The sequence below is a fragment of the Erinaceus europaeus genome, chromosome 8, assembly GCF_950295315.1.
Source record: "Erinaceus europaeus chromosome 8, mEriEur2.1, whole genome shotgun sequence".
NCBI lineage: Eukaryota > Metazoa > Chordata > Mammalia > Eulipotyphla > Erinaceidae > Erinaceus > Erinaceus europaeus.
Window position 1 is genome coordinate 12,915,990 of NC_080169.1, and position 20,068 is coordinate 12,936,057.

A 20,068-nucleotide genomic window follows, 5' to 3' on the forward strand; every position below is an offset into this window, starting at 1 on the left:
CTTTCATATTGGTAACACGTGCGTTCAACTAAGTATACCACAGCTTGGTCCCCATTACCATATCTTCTCTTTTTAAAAAAAAAAAAAAAATTATTTATATTCCTTTTTGTTGCCCTTGTTGTTCTTATCATTGTTGTGGCTATTATTATTGTTGTTATTGATGTCATTGTTGCTGGATAGGACAGAGAAATGGAGAGAGGAGGGGAAGACAGAGAGGGGGAGAGAAAGACAGACACCTGCAGACCTGCTTCACCGCCTGTGAAGCGACTCCCCTGCAGGTGGGGAGCCGGGGGCTCGAACCGGGATCCTTACACTGGTGCTGCTGAGCTACAGTCTGACCCCCAACCGTATCTTCTTAAGGGACACTATTCAGCCCACTGTTGGAGTCAGTCACTTTTTTATTTGCTTTCTTCATTCTTTTTTCAAGAACGCAGGCAGCAGCCTAAGATGAACAATTTTGAGCTTCCCTCAGTCCTGTAGAGACTTGCCTGCCCTCTTCTCCACACAAGCCATAAAGACTGAAGCCACCTCGCATTTGCAGGGGGCAATGGGTCACATGGCTGGGTCCCCAGCTAGGCCTGAACCAGCCTGGGGTACATCTGCTTCACCGAGGCCTGAGGTACAGGAACCAGAGGTCCCTGGAGGCCTTTGCAGGCTCAGGGTCACGCTCAGCCACAGCAGCACAGACATGAACGCCACTTGCCATGTGAACCTCTGCTTGGCCTCCTGGGGTCTCACAGCAGTGCCACAGGACAGCAGGGCAACTCTGCTGGCTTTCCAATCATGGCCTCCCCCGGCTGTGTGGACAAAGTACCCTTTCATCTTCCTGAGGAAACTTCTAGCAATGGATCAAAACTATTCAGTTCAGATTTTACAATCACATTCAATTCCAAGGCCTGTCATTTGAGAACACTGCTGATGTATTCATATCTTCCAAGAAGAGATCACAGAGAAATGTTAGTGTCTGACTGTCTGCACAACTGTAGCTCAAGCAGGAGAGGGGTAAGCATTTGATTGATGTGTGGGGGCAGTGCCAGCCCCCAAAGCAAACTTTCTCTCCTACTAGCTGGAAGATGGCTAGAAAGCTGAAATTATATTAAAGTGAGTTGGCATCTCATTCAAGATGAACACTTTTTTGGTGCCAGTTTAATTCAAGTCTCTCAAGCTGAGGCTAAGAGAAGGCATCATCATCTTTCTTAATGAATTCTGGTTCATCTGAGGCCTTGCTATGACAAATCATCACAGAATTTCTCCAAAGCTCAAAGGAAATACCAAAGGCATAAAAGTGCCCTTTTGATTTCAATGGACTCCACTGGCGAGGTCCTATTTTCATAAATAGAGAAGTAGGCACTCCCTCCAACCCGTTTATTCCCTTTTCACTCCAATGGTCATGCTTTTTTTTTTTTTTTACCCCTTTCATCTAAATGACCATTTCCTAAAAGCCTCTGTTTCTCTTTCTTTCTTCCTTTTTTGCTTTCTTTCTTTCTTGCTTGCTTGCTTGTAATTTTTTGCCTCCGGGGTTATCACTCAGGCTCAGTGCCCGCACTACAAATCCACTGCTCCTGGCAGCCATTCCCCTCGCCCCCCATTGGATAGGACAGAGAGAAATTGAGAGAGGTGGGGAAGATAGAGAGGGGGAAAGATAGACACCTGTAGATCTGCTTCACTGCTTGTGAAGCTACATTCCTGTGGATGGGGAGCCAGGGGCTCAAACTGGCATTCTTGCGGTTTGTACGATGTGTGCTTAACCCAGCACACCAAAGCCTGACCCCGCTAGCCTCTGTTTCAAAAGCAAATGTTGTCAAATAAAATCTTGGAAATAGTCACCAAGTTAAAAAAAAAAAAAAAAAAGATCTGCAATCAAATAGCCTGGGTGCTTAAGAGTGAATTAAAGCGTGAAGTGCAAGGACTAGCACAAGGATCCCAGTTCAAGTTCCCAGCTCCCCACCTGCAGGGGGGTCGCTTCAAAAGCGGTGAAGCAGGTCTGCAGGTGTCTGTCTTTCTCTCTCACCTCTGTCTTCCCCTCCTCTCTCCATTTCTCTCTGTCCTATCCAACAACAATGGCAGCAATAGCAACAATAATAGTAACAACAACAACAACGATAAACATCAAGGGCAACAAAAGGGAAAAAAATGACCTCCAGGAGCAGTGGATTCATAGTGCAGGAACCAAGCAACCCTGGAGGCAAGTAAAATAAAATTAAAAATAAAGACATTTAAAAAAATAAAAATAAAAATAAAAAACTAAAAAAAAGGTGAATTGAAGGGACATCACACTTGCCACCAGCACCATGAAGATCTAGACGTTGGAGCACATTTTTTAGTAAGTTCAGGCTGTGGGGCAGGTAGTCTGGAGTCGCGCTGTGGGGCAACAGCATGATGGGAGGCCCGGACGGACTTAAGAGCCACCCTTGGGAAACTGTTACAACAGCTAAAATGCAGAAATACCCAAACCCTATGAACCCAAGTGTGGTTGGAGTTGATGTATTGGACAGACATATCGATCCCTCTGGAAAGTTGCATAGCCATAGACTTCTTAGCACAGAGTGGGGACTGCTTTCCATTGTGAAATCTATTATCGGTGCAGCAAGATCCAAAACATATGTGCAAGAACATTCTGTAGTTGATCCAGTAGAGAAAACAATGGAACTTCAATCTACTAATATTTCATTTACAAATATGGTTTCAGTAGATGAGAGACTTACCTACAAACCATATCCTCAGGACACAGAAAAAACTGTTTTGACTCAGGAAGCTATCATCACTGTAAAAGGAGTTAGTCTTAGTAGCTACCTGGAAGGGCTGATGGCAAGTACAATATCGTCAAATGCTAATGAAGGCTGAGAAGCACTCAAATGGGTAATACATAAATTAAATGCTGAGACTGAAGAATTGACAGCCTCAGCAAGAGGAAGCATCTGGACACCAACGGCAGCCGCAGCCTTTGTAGAGAAATGAAAGTCAGTATACAATACCCAGTGCCCCAGGTTCTCTATATTGGCAGTATATTTATTTGTTATCAAAAAGACAACTATATTTTAGGTAAAATAAACTAAAGAAAAAAGGAAAAAAATAATAAAGTGAATTGAAGGCCTTAAACCTCTCTCCTACCAATTAGTGTTTGGGTAAAGGAAAAATGGACCATGCTGTTTATTTTTTTTAATATTTTATTTACTTATTAATGAGAATGATAGGAGAGAAAGAACCAGACATCACCCTGGTACATGTGCTGCCGGGGGTTGAACTCGGGACTTCATGCTTGAGAGTTCAGTGCTTTATCCATTGTGCCACCTCCTGGACCACAAGGACCATATTTATTAAACCAAAACAAACCTTTTTTTATTGTAGATAAGGTGAACATATCTGGCTACACATGCCTGGCATTAGGGTCTCTGTGAATTTCTGACCCACAGGAGTATACTTTTGGCAGAAGCACACTGTGGCCAGACCACAGCAGACACTCCTTTCATGCCCAGCCACCATGACTGCACCTGCTTTGCTGGTTAGGGAAAGGCTGAAATCTCAACACTGTAGTAAAAAAAAAAAAAATGTGCAAAGAGCCACTGCCTGCAAGTCTGTATTGGTAAAAAAAGATCTTACATTAAATAAAGCAGCACCATCTACATGTACTTACAGGGTGTGCACACAGAGGTAAATGGGAATAAATTAAATTGTACAGGAGCATCTGCTCAGGAGTGAGAGTGGCAGCAACTTTATCAGAGAACTAAATGACAGTGTGGGCTGTTGGGAAAAAAAAAGTCATGACACATTCTTGCATAGAAAGACAGAAAAAAATGCATCGTGACTTTTCTACCAGCACCCACACATGCTATTTCATATGGACTTTTGGTGAAGTTCTTTGGTATAAAACAAGTCAGTCCAGGTTTCTTCACTATTAAAATTGTGCATTAACCCCTGGGTTCACGCTCCCAGAGGGATAAAGAATAGGAAGGCTTCCAATGGAGGGGATGGGATGCGGAACTCTGGTGGTGGGAATTGTGTAGAATTGTTCCCCTTTTATCCTATGGTCTTTTTGATGATTGTTAAATCAATAATAATAATGATAATAATAAAACTGTGTGTTAGTTCCAAAGGCAAAACTTCCCTCAACTGTATTCTGTCCAGGTGGCCTTATGTGTCATTCCCCTCTCTGGACAGGCCTGGGTCCCATACTCTGCTGGGGCACAGGTAGGACAGGCACAAACCTGTCCCAGGCACAAAGTGGCCCTTTAAGAAGACAGAAGTCAGTGAGAGGTGAGAGAGCTTGGTAAACCTGGAACACACTTAGTAACTGTTGAATGAATGAATGAATGAATGAATGAATGAATGAATGAATGAATGAATGAATGAAGTGGAGGAAAAGCATGATCAGACCAGAGGTCCGAAGGTCACCTGTGATTTGGCTAAATCGCTTCTGGCTGGGTCTGGTGCTGGCCCCTAGTGGTAGACTCTAGAAGTTTCTAGACAGCACACAGGAGAACTCAGCAGAGGTCATTACTAAACAGGAAAGGTGACCTGCCTGCCTGAGAAGCACTGGACCCTGAACACTGGTGGCAGTTACATCAGGAAATTCCAAGGCAGAAAGTGCATGGTTATTAGCCTCAGAAATGAGGGTTGGAGAGCCGCAAGGGCCTCTTAAAATGGACAGCCCCACTCAGGGGCGCAGGCTGGCTCCCAGCCCAGTCCTCTCTGCAGAAGCTCCAGAAAGTAGACAAGAGGCACATGGTTCTGACTGGCCCGTGGATCACAGTCCCAGAAGGCACGTGGATCCACGGTCACTCAACTTTCCAGATGGCGATCTTCCCCTCCTCGCTCCCAGAGCCACTCAGCACGTATCTGTCCTCGGCTGAGCACAATGTCTTCACCATGTCCGTGTGGGCCACCAGCTCCTTCTCCACCTTCTTCTTCTCAGCATCAATGACATAGATTTTCCCCTTGGGCTTCCCTTGCGACAGCCCTGTGCCGCCCACCCAGATCTGCCAAGGAGAAACCAGAGGTGTTAGGAGAGGTGACCTCCACCCCCACTCTCTGCCAAGGCAGGAATACAAGGGCTTGGTGGAACAGCGTACCCTTCAATCCTAGACAGGACCATCCCAGGAGAGCCCAGGGAACAGAGCAAGACAGTGTGACGGGCAAAACCCAGAGCCAGGATCACCACACCTCACCTGCTTCTTCACCCTGATCATGCACTTGATCTCAAAGCACTCCTGGAGCGGGATCCTCTCACACACCCAGTCCGTGTCCTTCAGGCTCCAGATGTAGATGCTAGCATAGCCTGTGCAGGCAGCCCAAAGCTGCTCTTGCTGGAAAAAAAAAAAGAAGAAAATAAAGGAAGGAAGGAAAGAAGGAAGAAAGGAAGGGAGGAAGAAATTACATGATGCCAGGGGTGGTCATCCACCCTGCACTCCCACCCCTGGGCACAGCCCCCATGGCTGAGGTACCTCAGGGAGGAGCTGGAACCCCAGGAAGGACGTGCTGATCTCTTTGGAAAGCTCCTTGGTCTTCAGTTCTTGGCAGACAAACCCATTCATGGTCGTGACCAGGATGCTTTGTCCCGTGCCTGTGGAAGGAAAGGTCCAGGTGAGAGTGGATGGAGATGTGGAGAGAGAGGGAGAGGAAAAGGGAGAGAGTGGTCCACAATCCACAAAGGCACAGGGTGGCCCTCGGGACAATGACCCCTGAGCCCCTGGCTGTAGGTTCACACCTGTCACCATGACAACTGTGTGACGTGGCCACCATCCCTTTGAGTGGGGGCTGCTTGGAAGGGGCACAGAGAACTTTACGCTGTGGTGGAAATACTAAGTCCGTATCTGTTGGATGGTGGTGCAGTGTGTACTTTTATCAAAACAAACTACACTTAGCTCGTGCATTTGACTCCATGTGAAACTTGTGTCATTAAAAGTTGGGAGTTCATGAACACCACCTACTGAGCTGGCATCTGCCAGGGAAGACTTCACAGTGCAGGCGAGCTCTGTATGCTGTGATGCCCACAGACATGAACTTTATCACTATACCCAGTGTCAGGCACACCGGTCTGATCATAGCAATCTTTTACTGGGGCTGGTGACAAATGGCCTGGCCACATGTGACAGGACCACAGAGGACTCCTTACAGGGCACAGCAAGACTGAAGCTAAGGCTGGTATTCCCCAAGAGAGGAAGGGAGCCCTGAGACGAACTCAGGAGGACAGCAGGCACAGCACCAGAGCGGGGTTTGAGAAGAAGAGGGGAAAGGTGCTGACACAAAGAAGCAGGCCTACTGCTCCCCTCCAGCAGGGGAGCTCCACTTACAGCACCAGAACCGACCATTGTACAGCTTGATGGATGACAGCCCCCCGCTGGGCAGCTGGAAGCGGCTGGTCACCCGCAGAGTGTGCACATTCCATGCCAGTACCGTCCCATCCTCACTGCAGGAATACACCTCGCTAGGAGGAAACACACACACACACACACACTTCCTTGAACATGGCCGCACTAGTCCTCAACAGAGCTGTCAGGAGATCAGGCAGCTACCAAAAGAATACTTGACACAGGGCTTAGAAAGGCGGCATGAGGGAGCTGGGCGGTTGCTCAGTGGGTTAAGCGCACGTGGTGCAAAGCACAAGGACCAAGTAAGGATCCCGGTTTGAGTCCCTGGCTCCACACCTGCAGGGGAGTCACTTCACAAGCGGTGAAGCAGGTCTGCAGGTGTCTCTCTTTCTCTCCCCCTCTCTGTCTTCCCCTCCTCTCTCCACTTCTCTCTGTCCTATCCAACAACGACGACATCAATAACAACAATAATAACTACAGCAACAGTAAAAAAAACAAGGGCAACAAAAGGGAAAATAAATAAATACTAAAAAAAAATTTAAAGCCAGAGCTGAGCAGTGCTCTGGTAAAATTTAAAAAAGAAATTAAAAAAAAAGAAAGGTGGCACTCACGAGGTTCAGTAACATGCACTGATGCAAGGGTTGGAACTCAGGACCTCATCATGCTTGAGAGTCTAACGTTTTATCCACAACGCCGCCTCCTGGGTCGCCCCCCTATTGCCTTTTGACTGTATTTAACTTCTGGTCAGCACCTTACATCCACTAGAACTGGGTCAGGCTGAAGACAGATGGTACCACTGAGACCAAGTGAGGGCGACTATGACTTCTGTATCTATGCTTATATGAGTATTAACATATTTATTTATTGCCTATTTTCCTATGTCCTGCCTTCTTTTTCTGTGTCACAGTTACATCTCTTATTTCTTCTGAATGCATCCTTTTTTTTTTCTTTCTTCTTCTCTCTCAAGGTCCCAGTGTGGAGGGGGTATGGAGGCATCAGAGCCTGGGCTGCTGTACCCAGCCGGAGGGACGGGGCTGGCACCTCTTCTGCTTGCTGGTCTCCACTTCCTCCACAGGGAAATGAGGGTCCCACCTTGTCTCCAAGTTTTTCCTGGGGCAGCCAGGCCAGGGGCACAGCAGAGGGTAAGACATACATGGGTGTCAGCCTCCTCACCACATCCCATGGGTCATTTTGTTGTTGTTACTGGGGCTTCACTTTTCCAGCCAATTTTTTCAGACAGTGAGACTGGAAAGAGATCTCAGCACTGAAGCTTCCTTCAGTACCCTGAGGGTCGGGATTACACCAGGATTACACTATCCAGGTGAGCTAGTTTGCCAGTTCAGGTCAGAATATCTTATAGGATGACTGGTCCCTCCCCCTCAAAAGATATGTTGGCATCCTGGCTCCCAGTGAGTGCTCTGGCTGCTATGGTGTTTGGAAAAACAGCCCTGACAGAAGTGTCAAGTTGGAAGAGTCATCAGGAGTGGGTGCCGCACTAGCCCACCTCTGCTATGGCAAAACCAGGAGACTGAGCCAGAAGTAGAAAATTTGGGGGCGGGGGGGGGGGGGGGGGGAAACAGCAGAAGGCTTCATAGACTGTCATGTGGATGAGCCAATCAGGATGCCTGCCACACTTCCAGGGAGTGAGGGTCATGGGAACATATAGCCTGGGGGGGGAGTTAGCATAACAGTTATGCAAATAGACTCTCATGCCTGAGGCTCTGAGGTCCCCAGTTCAATCCCCAGCACCACCATAAATCAGAGCTGAACAGTGTTCTGGTCTCTTTCTCTTTCTCTGTATCTTTCTCTATGTATCTCTCTTTCATGAAAAATATTCAATAAACAAAATATAAAATAAATGAAGGGAGTGGACATGGAAAACTCCAGACGTCTCATATAGAGACCTGACTTAAAGGCACAATGGGAGATGATTCTTGAGTGGTGAGCCTTGGCAGGAGGTACCTCTTCCAGGTGACCACAGGCCTCTCCAAACCTGTAATGGGTTCTGCCAGAGGCCAAGTGCAGTGGCCACTGACCACAATGCCTACCCCACACCTGATCCCACAGAAGAGATGCGTGGTCAGAGCCCATGATCAGACCCAGCCTGGAAGCCCACCAGAAGCATCCCCCAGCCTCACTGTCCGCTGCATGCCAGCTGGGCCCTGTGTGAACCTTGCCTCCAGGAGCCCCTTCCCCAGGCACAGTCCTGCGCACCTGGGCGTTTGCTTGCCATCCTGCACGACCAGATCTGTGACACCGTGCCTGTGATCCGTGAGCTGCTTGTTGCAGGACATGCTGTGGATGTTGATGATGTAGATGACAGAGTCCTCGGAGCCTACCCACACCTGGTTCTGCTCCACCATCACCATGCAGTTCTAGGGAAGCCAAGACGGCGTGAGAAACACTGAGAGTCTCCTTGTTCGCAGACCCTGTGGCCTGTACATGGGCTGCAAACTCTGACACAGGGTACTGAGCCTCATACTGTGCTAGGCATACTGTGCTAGGGTCCAGGGGACCTCTCTTCAATATCTTTCTTTCTCTTTTGCCACCAAGGTTTCTCGGTTTTGTTTTTGTTTTTAATTGTTTTATTACCTTTATTTATTTATTGGGTAGAGATAGTCAGAAATTGAGAGGAAAGTGGGAGATCAAAAGAGAGACAGAGAGACACCTGCAGAGCTGCTTCACTACTTGCAAAGTCTCCCCCCCTGCAGGTGGTGACCAGGGGCTTGAACCTGGGTCCTTGTGCCCTGTAACATGTGCGCTCAACCAGGTGCACCACCACCCGGCCCTGCCACCAAGGTTTCCTCTGAGGCTTTCCTACACAGTTCCAATTTTTAAGAGGCTAAAAGCCTGGGTTGGGGGAGTCAGGCGGTAGCGCAGCAGATTAAGCGCAGGTGGCACCAAGCACAAGAGAGGTTTGAGACCCCCGGCTCCCCACCTGCAGGGGGGGTCACCTCACAGGCAGTGAAGCAGGTCTGCAGGTGTCTGTCTCTCTGTCTTCCCCTCCTCAATTTCTCTGTCCTATTCAGCAACAACAACAATAACAATAACAGGATGACAGAGGACCTAGTGGGGGTTGTATTGTTATGTGGAAAACTGATATGTTATGCATGTATAAACCATTGTATTTATTGTGGACTGTAAAACATTAATCCTCCGGGCGCCGGGCGGTAGCTCAGCGGGTTAAGCCACCTGGCGTGAAGTGCAAGGACCATCATTAAGGATCCTGGTTCAAGCTCCCGGCTCCCCACCTGCAAGGGGGTCGCCTCTCAATTGGTGAAGCAGGTCTGCAGGTGCCTGTCTTTCTCTCCTCCTCTCTGTTTTCCCCTCCTCTCTCCATTTCTCTCTGTTCTATCCAACAACAATAAACAAGGGAAAAAAGATTTTTAAAAATTGTAAAAAAAAGTTAAAAAAAACATTAATCCCCAATAAAGAAATTAAAAAAAAAAAACATAACAAGGGCAACAAAATGGAAAAAATGGCCTCCAGGAGCAGTGGATTCATAGTACAGGCACTGAGCCCCAGGGATAACCCTGGAGGCAAAAAAAAAAAAAAAAAAAGCAAGGGAGGAAAGAAAGGAGGGAGAAAGAAGAAAGGGAAGGAACAGAAAAAAGGTTACCAGGGAACTGGGGTAATAGTATAATGATTATAAAAAAAAGGTTTTCATGTCTAATTCTCTGAAGTCCCAGGTGCAATTCCCTGCCATAAGCCAGAGTTGAACAGTGTTCTGGCTATCTATCTATCTATCTATCTACCTTTCTCACTTTTATCTTTCTCCTTAAGATAAATATATATATATATATATATATATATATTTGAAAAGTACACCAAGAGCTGTGGGTTTGTCATGCAGGCACCAAGCCCCAGAAATAACTCTGGTGGCAATAAAAAATATAAATAAAGTGTGGTCCAGGAGGTGGTGCAGTGGAGAAAGCATCGGACTCTCAAGCATGAGGTCCTGAATTCAATCCCCAGCAGCACATGTATCAGAGTGATGTCTGGTTCTTTCTCTCCCTCCTCCTATCTTTCTCATTAATAAATAAATAAATTATTTAAAAAATGGTGTTAAAATATATATAAACAAATAAATAAATATTAAAGGTGGGAAAGCCTCGTTCCAGCACTTCTCCCCACCTGGACAACACAGTCATGGGTAGATTTAAAGCTTGGTACACATACAAAGTATGGGTGTAACAAGTGACTTTCAAAGTATACACAGCCTTGAGAAGTTTTCTGCACAGAGTGAGCTGATGCTTTGTAATACAGAAGTGTGAGCCTGAAGTTGCCCTGGGGGAGTGTTATGCATAAACCATCAGTCAGCTTACACTGCGAAACTTCTTCCTAACCATGCATTTGACTGTGGGTTGTCTATAGCTCGCAAAACCATTTAGTCTGCCCTGCTGAGGCAACAGGAGCTGATATATATATATAATTTTATTTTAATGAGAGAGAAATATGGAGATACTGCTCAGGTCTGGCTTATGGTAATGCTGGGGATTGAACCTAGGACTGTGGAGGCTCAGGTATAGAAGTCTTTTGCATAACCACTATGCTATATCTCCCCTTTCCCCCAGGAGTTCATTTCATAACATTAAGTGCTCACTTTTTAAGCTAATAATGTTGTATGGTTCATGAATAATGTTATAAATATTCAAATGGCCCTTGTCAGAAAAAAAAAAGATTCCTCATCTTTTTTTTTGTAAAGATTGGGGTTAGCTTTACATAATGGAAATCTATTCTAGATTTCAAGTGGCAGTGGCCAAACCTCAAATAAGGACATCTAAGTAGAAAGTGGAACAGTTACATCAAAAGCTTAAGATAAAAAAAAAAAAAAATCAAAGCTCCCCATGTATAGAACTGAGAGAGGCTGTGGCGTTCCAGGTCCTGTCGCTGTGTCCACGCTGACACGTTCACTTAGAAAAAGCACCATTTGATCTGGAGTTGGAATTGTCTGCGTTCATAGAAAGCCCAGTAACTCACCAATTTTGAGGTGCCCACTTTAAAGCAGTGCTGGTGGATGGTCCAGGAAGAAGCATCAAATACAATCACTTTGCCTTCGCTGAGGGCACACCATAATTTGGGATGTGCATCTTCGACTTTTTCTGCTGGGTCAAGATGCCCTAAGAAAGAAAGCAACCCAGAAGTGGTGAAAGGGAAGTCCGGGGGTGCACCAGTATGTGATCTCTACAGTCACACAGGCACTGGCTACCTAGTGGGAGCCTTGATACACAGGTGAGCACAGGAACAGGGACAGAGCATAATGGTTCTGCAAAAGACTTTCATGCCTGAAGCTCTTAGATCCCAGGATCAATCCCAAGCACCACCATAAGCAAGGACTGAGCAGTGCTCTGGCCTGTCTCTCTTTCTCTGCCCCACCTCAATAAAAGGAAAAAAAAAAAGTGAACACAATGACACACCAAGCCCCCTGGGTGTATGGCTAGGAGTCCATACACGAACTGGCTCCAGTGACAGAGCCGTGTAGACGGAAGAGGACTCTGCCACTCGTGCAGTGTGGCTTCCCCAGCAGGCGTGTGGTGGGTGTTCTCATCAGAGAACAGGGTCCCAGGTAGAGGGGGCAGGAGAAGGGGTAACACAAGGAGTCAGAATGGAGGGAGGGAAGTGCATGGAAGAGGCGCTTGCATGGGGGCACCACGCGCACAGCCGTGCCCAGCCCCTCGGCAGAGTCTGTTGCTCCACAGCCTTGCGAACACCGTCTTTCTCCTTGTGACCATTCGAGTGGTGGGAAGATTTTGCTTTTCTCCACTGGTGGTTCATCTGCCTTTTCTCTCACTGCTGCTGAGGCTGACCGATGCCTCTATCGTGGCTATTGGTTTTGCTATGAAGCCTTAAGGCTACTGTCCATTTGTGAACTGGACTGTCTCAGCCCCCCTGCTTTGCAGCCCTCCAGGGTGTCTTCTGGACCTGAGCTTTGTGGCCAACATTTTCTCCCAATCTCTGACAACCATGTTTATTGTTCTGAAGGCGTCTTCAAAATGCTGAATGTAGTCAAGTTTATCAATCTATCTCCTCAAGGAGATTTATTTATGTATTGATTTAGGAGGACCCTGGGCCTCATGCATGCATTATTTCAACATTCCAGATGACTTTTTTCATGCAGGAGTTGGGAAGGGGTGGTGATCACAGCAGCAATGAAAGCTTCCTCTACTGCATCCAGGGTGATCACTGGGGCTCGGTGCCAGCACAACGAATCCACTGCTCCTGGCAGCCATTTTCCTATTTTTTTATTGGCTAGGACAGAGAGAAGTTGAGAGGGGAGGGGAAGATAGAGAGGGAGAAAGACAGACATCTGCAGACCTGCTTCATCACTTGTGAAGCATCCCCTCTGCAGGTGGAGATCGAACCCAGGTCCTTGTGTGGGTCTTTGCGCTTAGCACTATGTGCGCTTAACTGAGTGTGCCACCACCCAGCACCCCCATAGCACTTCCTGTGTGGTGCCGGGGCTCAAACCAAAGTTCCACGCATAACAGTTGCAGGCACCCTACCTCTAGAGCTCTCTAGAGCTCTGGCTCCGAGGTTAGTAATTTTTTAAGTGGAAGGTATAAATTCCTTACCCTAAGATCACGAATAAATTCTCCTGCATGATCTTGTAGTAGTGTGCATGCTCTGTTCTGCCTTTCTCATTGGGATTTCAGTCCAAGGGGACCAGTGGCCGGTGCGGGCTGCAGAGGCTCAGGCTTCCTGTAGGGGGCACTGTGTCCCAACAGTATTTATGGTAAAGCCCTGTGCTCCCCTACTCCCACTCTTACTGCCCTGTGCCAGGCAGTCCAAGGGGGTGTTCTTCCAGGGCATTTGCTCCCTGGGCTGTTGGCCCCCTGGGGGAGGTGCTGCCCACTGAGATTCCCCTTCTGCCCACCAGGACTGAGATCTCGGAGCTGGTCCTGTGCCTGAGGGTTAGTTCCCTGCACTCCCTCAACACCACGGGCTTGTGAGAGCTCCTTCCACAGGCCCCACTCCAGTCTCCATCCCTCCAGCCCCACAGGCTCAGTCAGAGCCAGGCTGGAATAGTAATTTACAGAGTCAACAGCACCCTACAAGACTGGGACCCTGCAATTCTCTCTGCTTGTTATACTGTGTCCTGCCCTTCCCCAGTGTCTCACGGATGGTTAGTCCAAAGATAGGAGGCTCGGGATCTGTTCTAAGGGACACTAACTCGGATCTAAAAACACTCACTTGGGCTGGCGAGATAGCTCGCTCATCCAGGGAGTGCATAAGCTTTGTGCACGTGGCCTAGGTTTGAGCATGGCCCCCACCACACTAGAGAAAGCTTCAGTGCTGTGGTATCTCTCCCTCTTTCCTGCTGTTTCTTCGTTTTATCTAAAAAAAATTTTTTTTAAAAATCAGCCTGGAGTGATGAAGCCCAGCAATGACCAAAAAAAAAAAAAAAAAAAAAAAAATCAACTCAGTTATCCAGATGTGATAAGAAGGGTCTGGTCAGTGGTGTTACAATCTAGTGGAGTCACAGGAAGGAACATGGGATGCTGGAAGAAGTCCCCACCAGGCAAGGCCTCACTACACCCTTCTCTTCTGCACAAGAACACCCTGGGTTCAGGGAGGAGAGGGGACTCTTCTGAGTGGGGGAACTGCTTTACCACAAAGCCTTTAGCTACGCATCAAACCACCTCAGCTGTCACCTCCAGATGGTGATTCATGAGATGCCCGTGGTGTCAAGAATGTTAAGGACAAGGTTCGGGAGGCAGCAATAATGGGTATGCAAAAGCCTTTCACGTCTGACATCTGAGGCTCTGGGAAAGGAAAAAAAAACAAATTTCTTCTTTTATGAAATAAATAAAATCAATTTTTTTAAAACAGGGGGGGCCAGGCAGTGGCACATCCAGTTAAGCACACACAGTACTAAGTGCAAGGACCTGTGCAAGGATCGAAAGGACCTATTCAAAGACCTGGGTTCGAGCCCCCGCTCCCCGCCTGCAGCAGGGATGCTTCACGAGTGGTCTCTATCTTTCTCTCTCCTTCTCTATCTCCCCCTCCCCTCTCAATTACTCTGCCCTATCAAATAAAATGGGGAGGGGAGATAAAAAAAATGGCTGCCAGGAGCAGTGGACTTGTAGTGCTGGTACAGAGCCCTAGCGATAACCCTGGCGGCGGGGGGGGGGACGGGTAAAGAGCAGTGGGATCCCTGTGGGTTCTGAGGCCACAGCACCTCCACTTTCCCACCCTTCCCTCATTCGTCACATGTGGGAGATGAGGAAACCCACTTCCGGAGCAGGGCCATGCCACTGGGGCTGGCACCAGGCACATGTCCAGTGTCTACGAATCCTTTTACTGCAGTGACGACAGGATTTGATGAATTGGGCAAAGGGGAAGAACACATACACAGCTGTTTTAGGTACTCAAACCGCTGTTGGGGGTGATGGGGGTGATGCGACTAAGCGGGACTGTTCGGTGTCACCCATCAGGACCTGTCAGCCAGTGAAGGTCGCCACGCAACCACCATGGTCCTTGCTCATGGCTCCAGGTTTCACCTCTAAGTAGAAAAGCACCTGAGAGTGGCAGGCTCACACACTGGATAGGTACCTGCTTTGCCAAGCATGTTACGCAGGTTCAAGGCGGCCCACACTGCACTGGAGAGAGTTGTATGTAGTGCTGTGGCGTCTGAGAGTCTTTTTGGACTCTCTGTCCAAAAAGGTCAGCTTAGAGCTCTAAAGCTCCAGAAAAAGGGGGGGGGGAGGAGGAAGGAAGGAAGGAAGGAAGGAGAGAAAAGGAGAAAAGAAGGGAAGAAGGAAGGAGTGAAAGAAGGAAGGAAGGCAAGAAGGCAGGAAGGAAGGAAGGAAAGGAGGAAGGGAGGAAGGCAGGAAGGAAGGCCAGTAGGCAGGCAGGCACCAGGTCCCCACCTCGTTGTTCTGCTGCCTGTCTTTCACTTCAGGACGACCTGACGGCAAGTGTGAGCCCATCACACTGCTGGCTCACACGGGGCTCCCTGTACCTGGTGTGTACAGCAGCACGTCCACAGCCTGGGGCAGCGTCTCTCCCGCCGAGGGGTTGATCTTGTGCTTCAGTGTTTCCGAGGTGGTCTTGGGCACCGCCATGGGCACTAAAACACACATGCAGGGGGTCGGGGGGCTGTCAGTGCACTGGCCTCGACGCCATCTAGTGAGCCCACACCCTGCTTCCCTCAGAGCAAAAGTAGTGGGGTAAAGTTTCCCCGACTTGGTGGTCAGGGCAGGGGTAAGGCGGGGGGTCAGGAGGTGCATCAGATGATGTACTGGACTCTCAGGCTCAAGGTCCTGAGTTCTGCCCCTGGTACTGCATGTGCCAGAGTGACGGTCTGGTTCACTCTCTTTCTGCCCCTCCCATTAATAGATCAACTAATTATTTAATTAAATGGCCTCTTATTGGTGGACAAGTTCCCTTGGAAGCCAGGCCTGAGTGAAGCCATGGTGTCCTGAGTCCCAGGAAGGGAAGCAGTGAGCAAGTGTCACAGGGAAAGACACAAACATCGGGGGCCTCCACTTGCTCACACAGGGGTGATGTCCCTTGTTAGCAAGGCCGACCTGGGGCCTGTGGGATAGCTCACCTGGGAGGGTGCCTGCTTTGCTCTGTGATGACCCAGGTTCGAGTCCCCAATGGACCACACAGGTGTTATTATGGTGCAGCGAGGGGGGGGGGGTTGCTTCAATGCTGTGGCATCTCACCTTCTCTCTGTCTGTCTCTATTTCAAAAAAAAAGTTGACCCAGAGCAGTGTAGTCCCAAATATGAAAATAAATAAATAAATAAATAAATAAGGAAGTGTCGGGATACAGCTCACCCAGTAGAGTTTGCAAACATCAACATATGCAAGCCCCAGGTTCAAGCCCCTGACCCCCCACATGGAGTACCCACACGGGTTAAGTTTCATGAGTGGTAGAGCGGCGCCCTGTATCTTCCCTCCTCTGTCTCTCATCCACAGTCCCAGCAATAACCCTGGTAGCAAACAAACCAACAAAAACAACTAAAGCCGCTCTGCACAGACATTTCTCCAGGTCCTGGGCTACACAGCAACAGTAGCCATACCCTGGGGCTTCACGAGCCTCCACACAGACTTTCAGAAATCTCTGTGCCACTTAAAGCAGCCAATGGAGATCCTGTTGTTGGTGGCTGGGAATCATGAGGACTATAACTCAGCCTTGTTACCCAGACATAAAAGCATGTGTCCTGATAAGCATGAGAACTCCCTGTTAGATGGCCAAGGGAGAGGCAGGGACATGGGGAGCAGTGTGATGCTCAAACATCCTGGGCCCAGCCGAGAAGAGAAACAAAGGCATCTGAGACATTTGGGGTGGGTTCCCGTGGAGGAATGTCAGCCAACTAAGTGTCACTTGAGCGCCACTGGAGACCTGCTGGGCTTACTTTCGTTCTTCAGCTTGTCAAAGTAGGACAGTTTGGAGGCGGCGTACACAGCCCCAGGCGATTGCAGTGTGCTGACCACAGCGTCCATCAGCAAGACGTGGGTGAGTGCCTGCTGGACGTACTGAGGGTCCTGCGGGGAAACCAGCATGTCAGCAAAGGACCCCCCAAATCACCTCTCCCCCCCTAAAATGCTACCTTAGGTAAAATAAGATTTTGAAGAATGTGTGCTTTTTTCCAAAGCAACTTCACAGACTAGCGGTCAGCTCAGATGCTGTATAGGTTTGTTTCTCCTGGTCATGACAGATGTCAAGGAGAAGGCGAGCGGTGGCACACCTGGCTAAGCGTACATAGTGTTGAGCATAAGAACTCGTGCAAGGATCCAAGTTCAAGCCCCCACTCCCTCCCTACCTGCAGGGCAGGATGCTTCACAAGCAGTGGAGCAGGTCTGCAGGTATCTGTCTTTCTCCCTATTTCCCTCTGTCCTATCCAATCAAATGGAAAATATGGCCGCCAGGAGCAATGCTGAGCCCCAGAGATAACCTTGGAGGCAAAAAAAGGGGAGGAGCTGGGTGGTGGTATACCTGGTTGAGTGCACATGTTATAAAGCACAAGGACCCAGATTTGAGCCCCCAGTCCCTAGCTGCAGTGGGAAAACTTCACAAGTGGTGAAGCAAGGCTGCAGGTGTCTCTCTTCCTCTCTATCTTCCCCCTCTCCCTCTCCATTTCTGACAATCTCTATCTCTATCCAATAAATAAATAAAGATAATAAAAGAAATTTTTTTAAAAGGCAGGTGTCAATGGTGTAGAGTCAGGTTTGGCCCTGTGTGTTCTGTAAAGGGCCAGGTGGTAGATGTTTTAGACCCTGTGGCTATGGGTTCTCGATGGCACAGCTGCGTGTCACCACGAGAAGAGTCTCTACCCCGACTCTAATCACAGTTCTGGCTGATGCTAAATAGACCAGAGGATCAACATCAGAAGATCAGTGCAGAAGGGCCAGAATCCTGGCATCTCATGAAAGACTCAGGTCCTTCCATTTCCAAGCAGAACCCTCCCTCGGTCCTTAGCACAGAGCCTGGGAGCTTCCAGTCTGTTCTCTCCAACATCTGCCACCCAGGTGGGCACTGCTGCACCTGACTCTCCACCGGGGGCGACACAAACTCTCTAACCTCAGGAACCAGCTGCTGCTGTGTGTGAGTGTCCTAGCCAGGGCCGCCATCTGTCTCTGATGGGGTTTCCTGTCCCATCTGGCCAAGAGCTCCCAGGCAGTCCCTCTCATTACTTTGGTCCGTGGTCAGCCCTTTGTGGCTACCCAGTCTTAGCCTGGTATAGTCAAAGCCATCAGTTGGTCTCAAAGTAAATGCAGCTGCAGAACCCTCCCCCGCCCCCGGACACAAAGGGGACTATCTTTCAGGACTCTAACCTGCCCACTGCAAACCTTGATCCTAGGGGGTGGATGAGTGGAGAGCATGTATGCCTAGGGTCCAACGCCGTCCCTCTGCTCCCTGGATGTCACCAGATGTGGGGAGGAGAGGTGGCAGGAAAAGTGGTCACCCCCACCTGAAGCCTGTTGCCATAGGCCCTGGGCTGTGTCACCGAATCTGAAGCAGCCCAGTGCCTCTGATCAGGGCATATGGCGCTCGGAGGCCCCTCCCCGCGAAAGGCAGGAGGAGAGGGACCAAGAGTCCAAACCTTGTGGTCATCAGCGAGCTTCTTCCCAGCCCACATCTCCTTCACCATCAGATGCCACAGGTCACACTCTGTCTTGAGGTTGGCTTCAAAGACCTCCTTCCTCGCCGCCACTTTGATCTTCAGGGTAGGGATTCTCAGAAGCAGAAAGGCCACCGTGGTGCTTCGGACTTCCTGTCAAGGTGGAAGGGAGAGGAAGGCTGGGAAGGTGACACGGGGACACCCTCCAGGGCACTGGGATGAGCATGAGTGACCGAGGCTCCCAGGGTAAGTCTGCGGTTAGGAAACAGTTCCTAACGAGCCTGCATCCTTGTCACACTCTGGGGCTGAGGGGACCTGCAGGCTGAGATCCTAGTGTGAAGCAGGCACAGAAGGCGAAGGGCTGGAGGTTGGGCAGTGGCACACCAGGTTAAGCGCACATAATATGAAGTTCAAGGATGTGTACAAGGATCCCAGTTCGAGCCCCGGCTCCCCACCTGCAGGGGGGTCACTTCACAAGCAGTGAAGGTTTGCAGGTGTCCCTCTCCCTCTCTTTCTCCCCCTCCCAATCTCAATTTCTCCCTGTCCTGTCCAATAAAATGCTGGCACTGAGCCCCAGTAATAATCCTAGAGGCAAAAAAAAAAAAAAAAAGGTGAAGGGTCACTTGAAAGGGCCCACAAAGTCCTCAGGGCCTGACTCCAGCCAGGGCTGTCCCACAGAACATGAGAGAGGGCCCCCAAATGGTTCAAAGTCCAGCCTGATCTTAGGGAGAGAGGGAAGCAGAGGAGCCTCTAGATGGCCCAACTCTCAGAATCAGACTGGGGGTCAGGGGCTGGTGCGTGGGAGACCACACACATCCACCCCGGCTTGACCTGATTCCCTTCTCACCTCTTTGAACACGTCTTTGGAGGCAGGGGTGGTGGGGGGGAGTGAGCAAATGAGGTCGGGGTGGAGGTGTTAGGGAGTGGAACTGTCCAGTATCTGCCACCATGTATGGGGGTATCCCTGCCTCTCCCCTTTATTTATTTATTCTGTACATTTATTTATCTAGTATTGGATAGAGACAGAAAAAAAAATTGAGAGGGGAGGAGGACATATAGAGGGAGAGGGGAGCCGGGCAGTGGCACGCCTGGTCAAGCTCACATAGTACAAAGCACAAGGGCCCACACAAGGATCCCAGTTTGAGCCCCGGCTCCCCACTTGCAGGGGGAAAGCTTTGCACATGGTGAAGTAGGGCTGCAGGTCTCCCTCTGCCTCTCATCTTCTCTATCTCCTCCTACCCTCTTGATTTCTGGCTGTCTCTATCCAATAAAGAAAGACGATTTTTTTAATTATAAAAAAAAGGGGGGAAGAGAGAGTGACACCTGAATTAACACCCCCAGTATGCCTCAAATGTGGGGCCAGATCACAATTCTCCTCGGGGACAAGCTGCTACCTTTGAAGAGAATAATCCCTCACATCACTGTAAAAACAACCTTGTGGGGGAGCCGGGCGGTGGCGCAGCGGGTTAAGCGCAGGTGGCGCAAAGTGCAGGGACCGGCATGAGGATCCTGGTTCAAGCCCCCGGCTCTCCCACCTGCAGGGGAGTCGCTGCACAGGCGGTGAAGCAGGTCTGCAGGTGTCTATCTTTCTCTCCCCCTCTCTGTCTTCCCCTCCTCTCTCTGTTTCTCTCTGTCCTATCCAAAAACGATGACATCAACAACAACAATAATAACTACAACAACAATA

At 49.1% G+C, this 20,068-nt stretch overlaps 2 protein-coding genes and 1 long non-coding RNA gene across 4 annotated transcripts in view; 2 read left to right on the forward strand and 1 right to left on the reverse strand.

Moving 5' to 3' along the window:
- The window catches only part of LOC132539866 (uncharacterized), a 490,646-nt gene that overhangs the window by 371,343 nt on the left and 99,235 nt on the right, over positions 1 to 20,068 (forward strand). The gene's annotated exons all lie outside the window — the stretch shown is intronic.
- On the forward strand, positions 2,383 to 2,949 carry LOC103124238 (PRELI domain containing protein 3B-like). The gene has a single exon (XM_060195921.1). It carries the CDS (start codon positions 2,437 to 2,439, stop codon positions 2,842 to 2,844), a length of 408 nt encoding a protein of 135 aa, XP_060051904.1. The 5' UTR covers positions 2,383 to 2,436; the 3' UTR covers positions 2,845 to 2,949.
- The window catches only part of DENND3 (DENN domain containing 3), a 57,579-nt gene continuing 40,492 nt past the window's right edge, over positions 2,982 to 20,068 (reverse strand). For both annotated transcript variants that reach the window (XM_007534964.3, XM_060195920.1), the window contains 9 exons: positions 18,364 to 18,534; positions 16,675 to 16,804; positions 15,271 to 15,378; positions 11,289 to 11,428; positions 8,523 to 8,683; positions 6,291 to 6,424; positions 5,442 to 5,560; positions 5,166 to 5,303; positions 2,982 to 4,976 (listed from right to left, as the gene is read on the reverse strand). In XM_007534964.3, the coding sequence (XP_007535026.1) occupies positions 4,776 to 4,976; positions 5,166 to 5,303; positions 5,442 to 5,560; positions 6,291 to 6,424; positions 8,523 to 8,683; positions 11,289 to 11,428; positions 15,271 to 15,378; positions 16,675 to 16,804; positions 18,364 to 18,534 (1,302 nt within the window). In that variant the 3' untranslated portion in view covers positions 2,982 to 4,775. The remainder of the gene's footprint in view (positions 4,977 to 5,165; positions 5,304 to 5,441; positions 5,561 to 6,290; positions 6,425 to 8,522; positions 8,684 to 11,288; positions 11,429 to 15,270; positions 15,379 to 16,674; positions 16,805 to 18,363; positions 18,535 to 20,068) is intronic.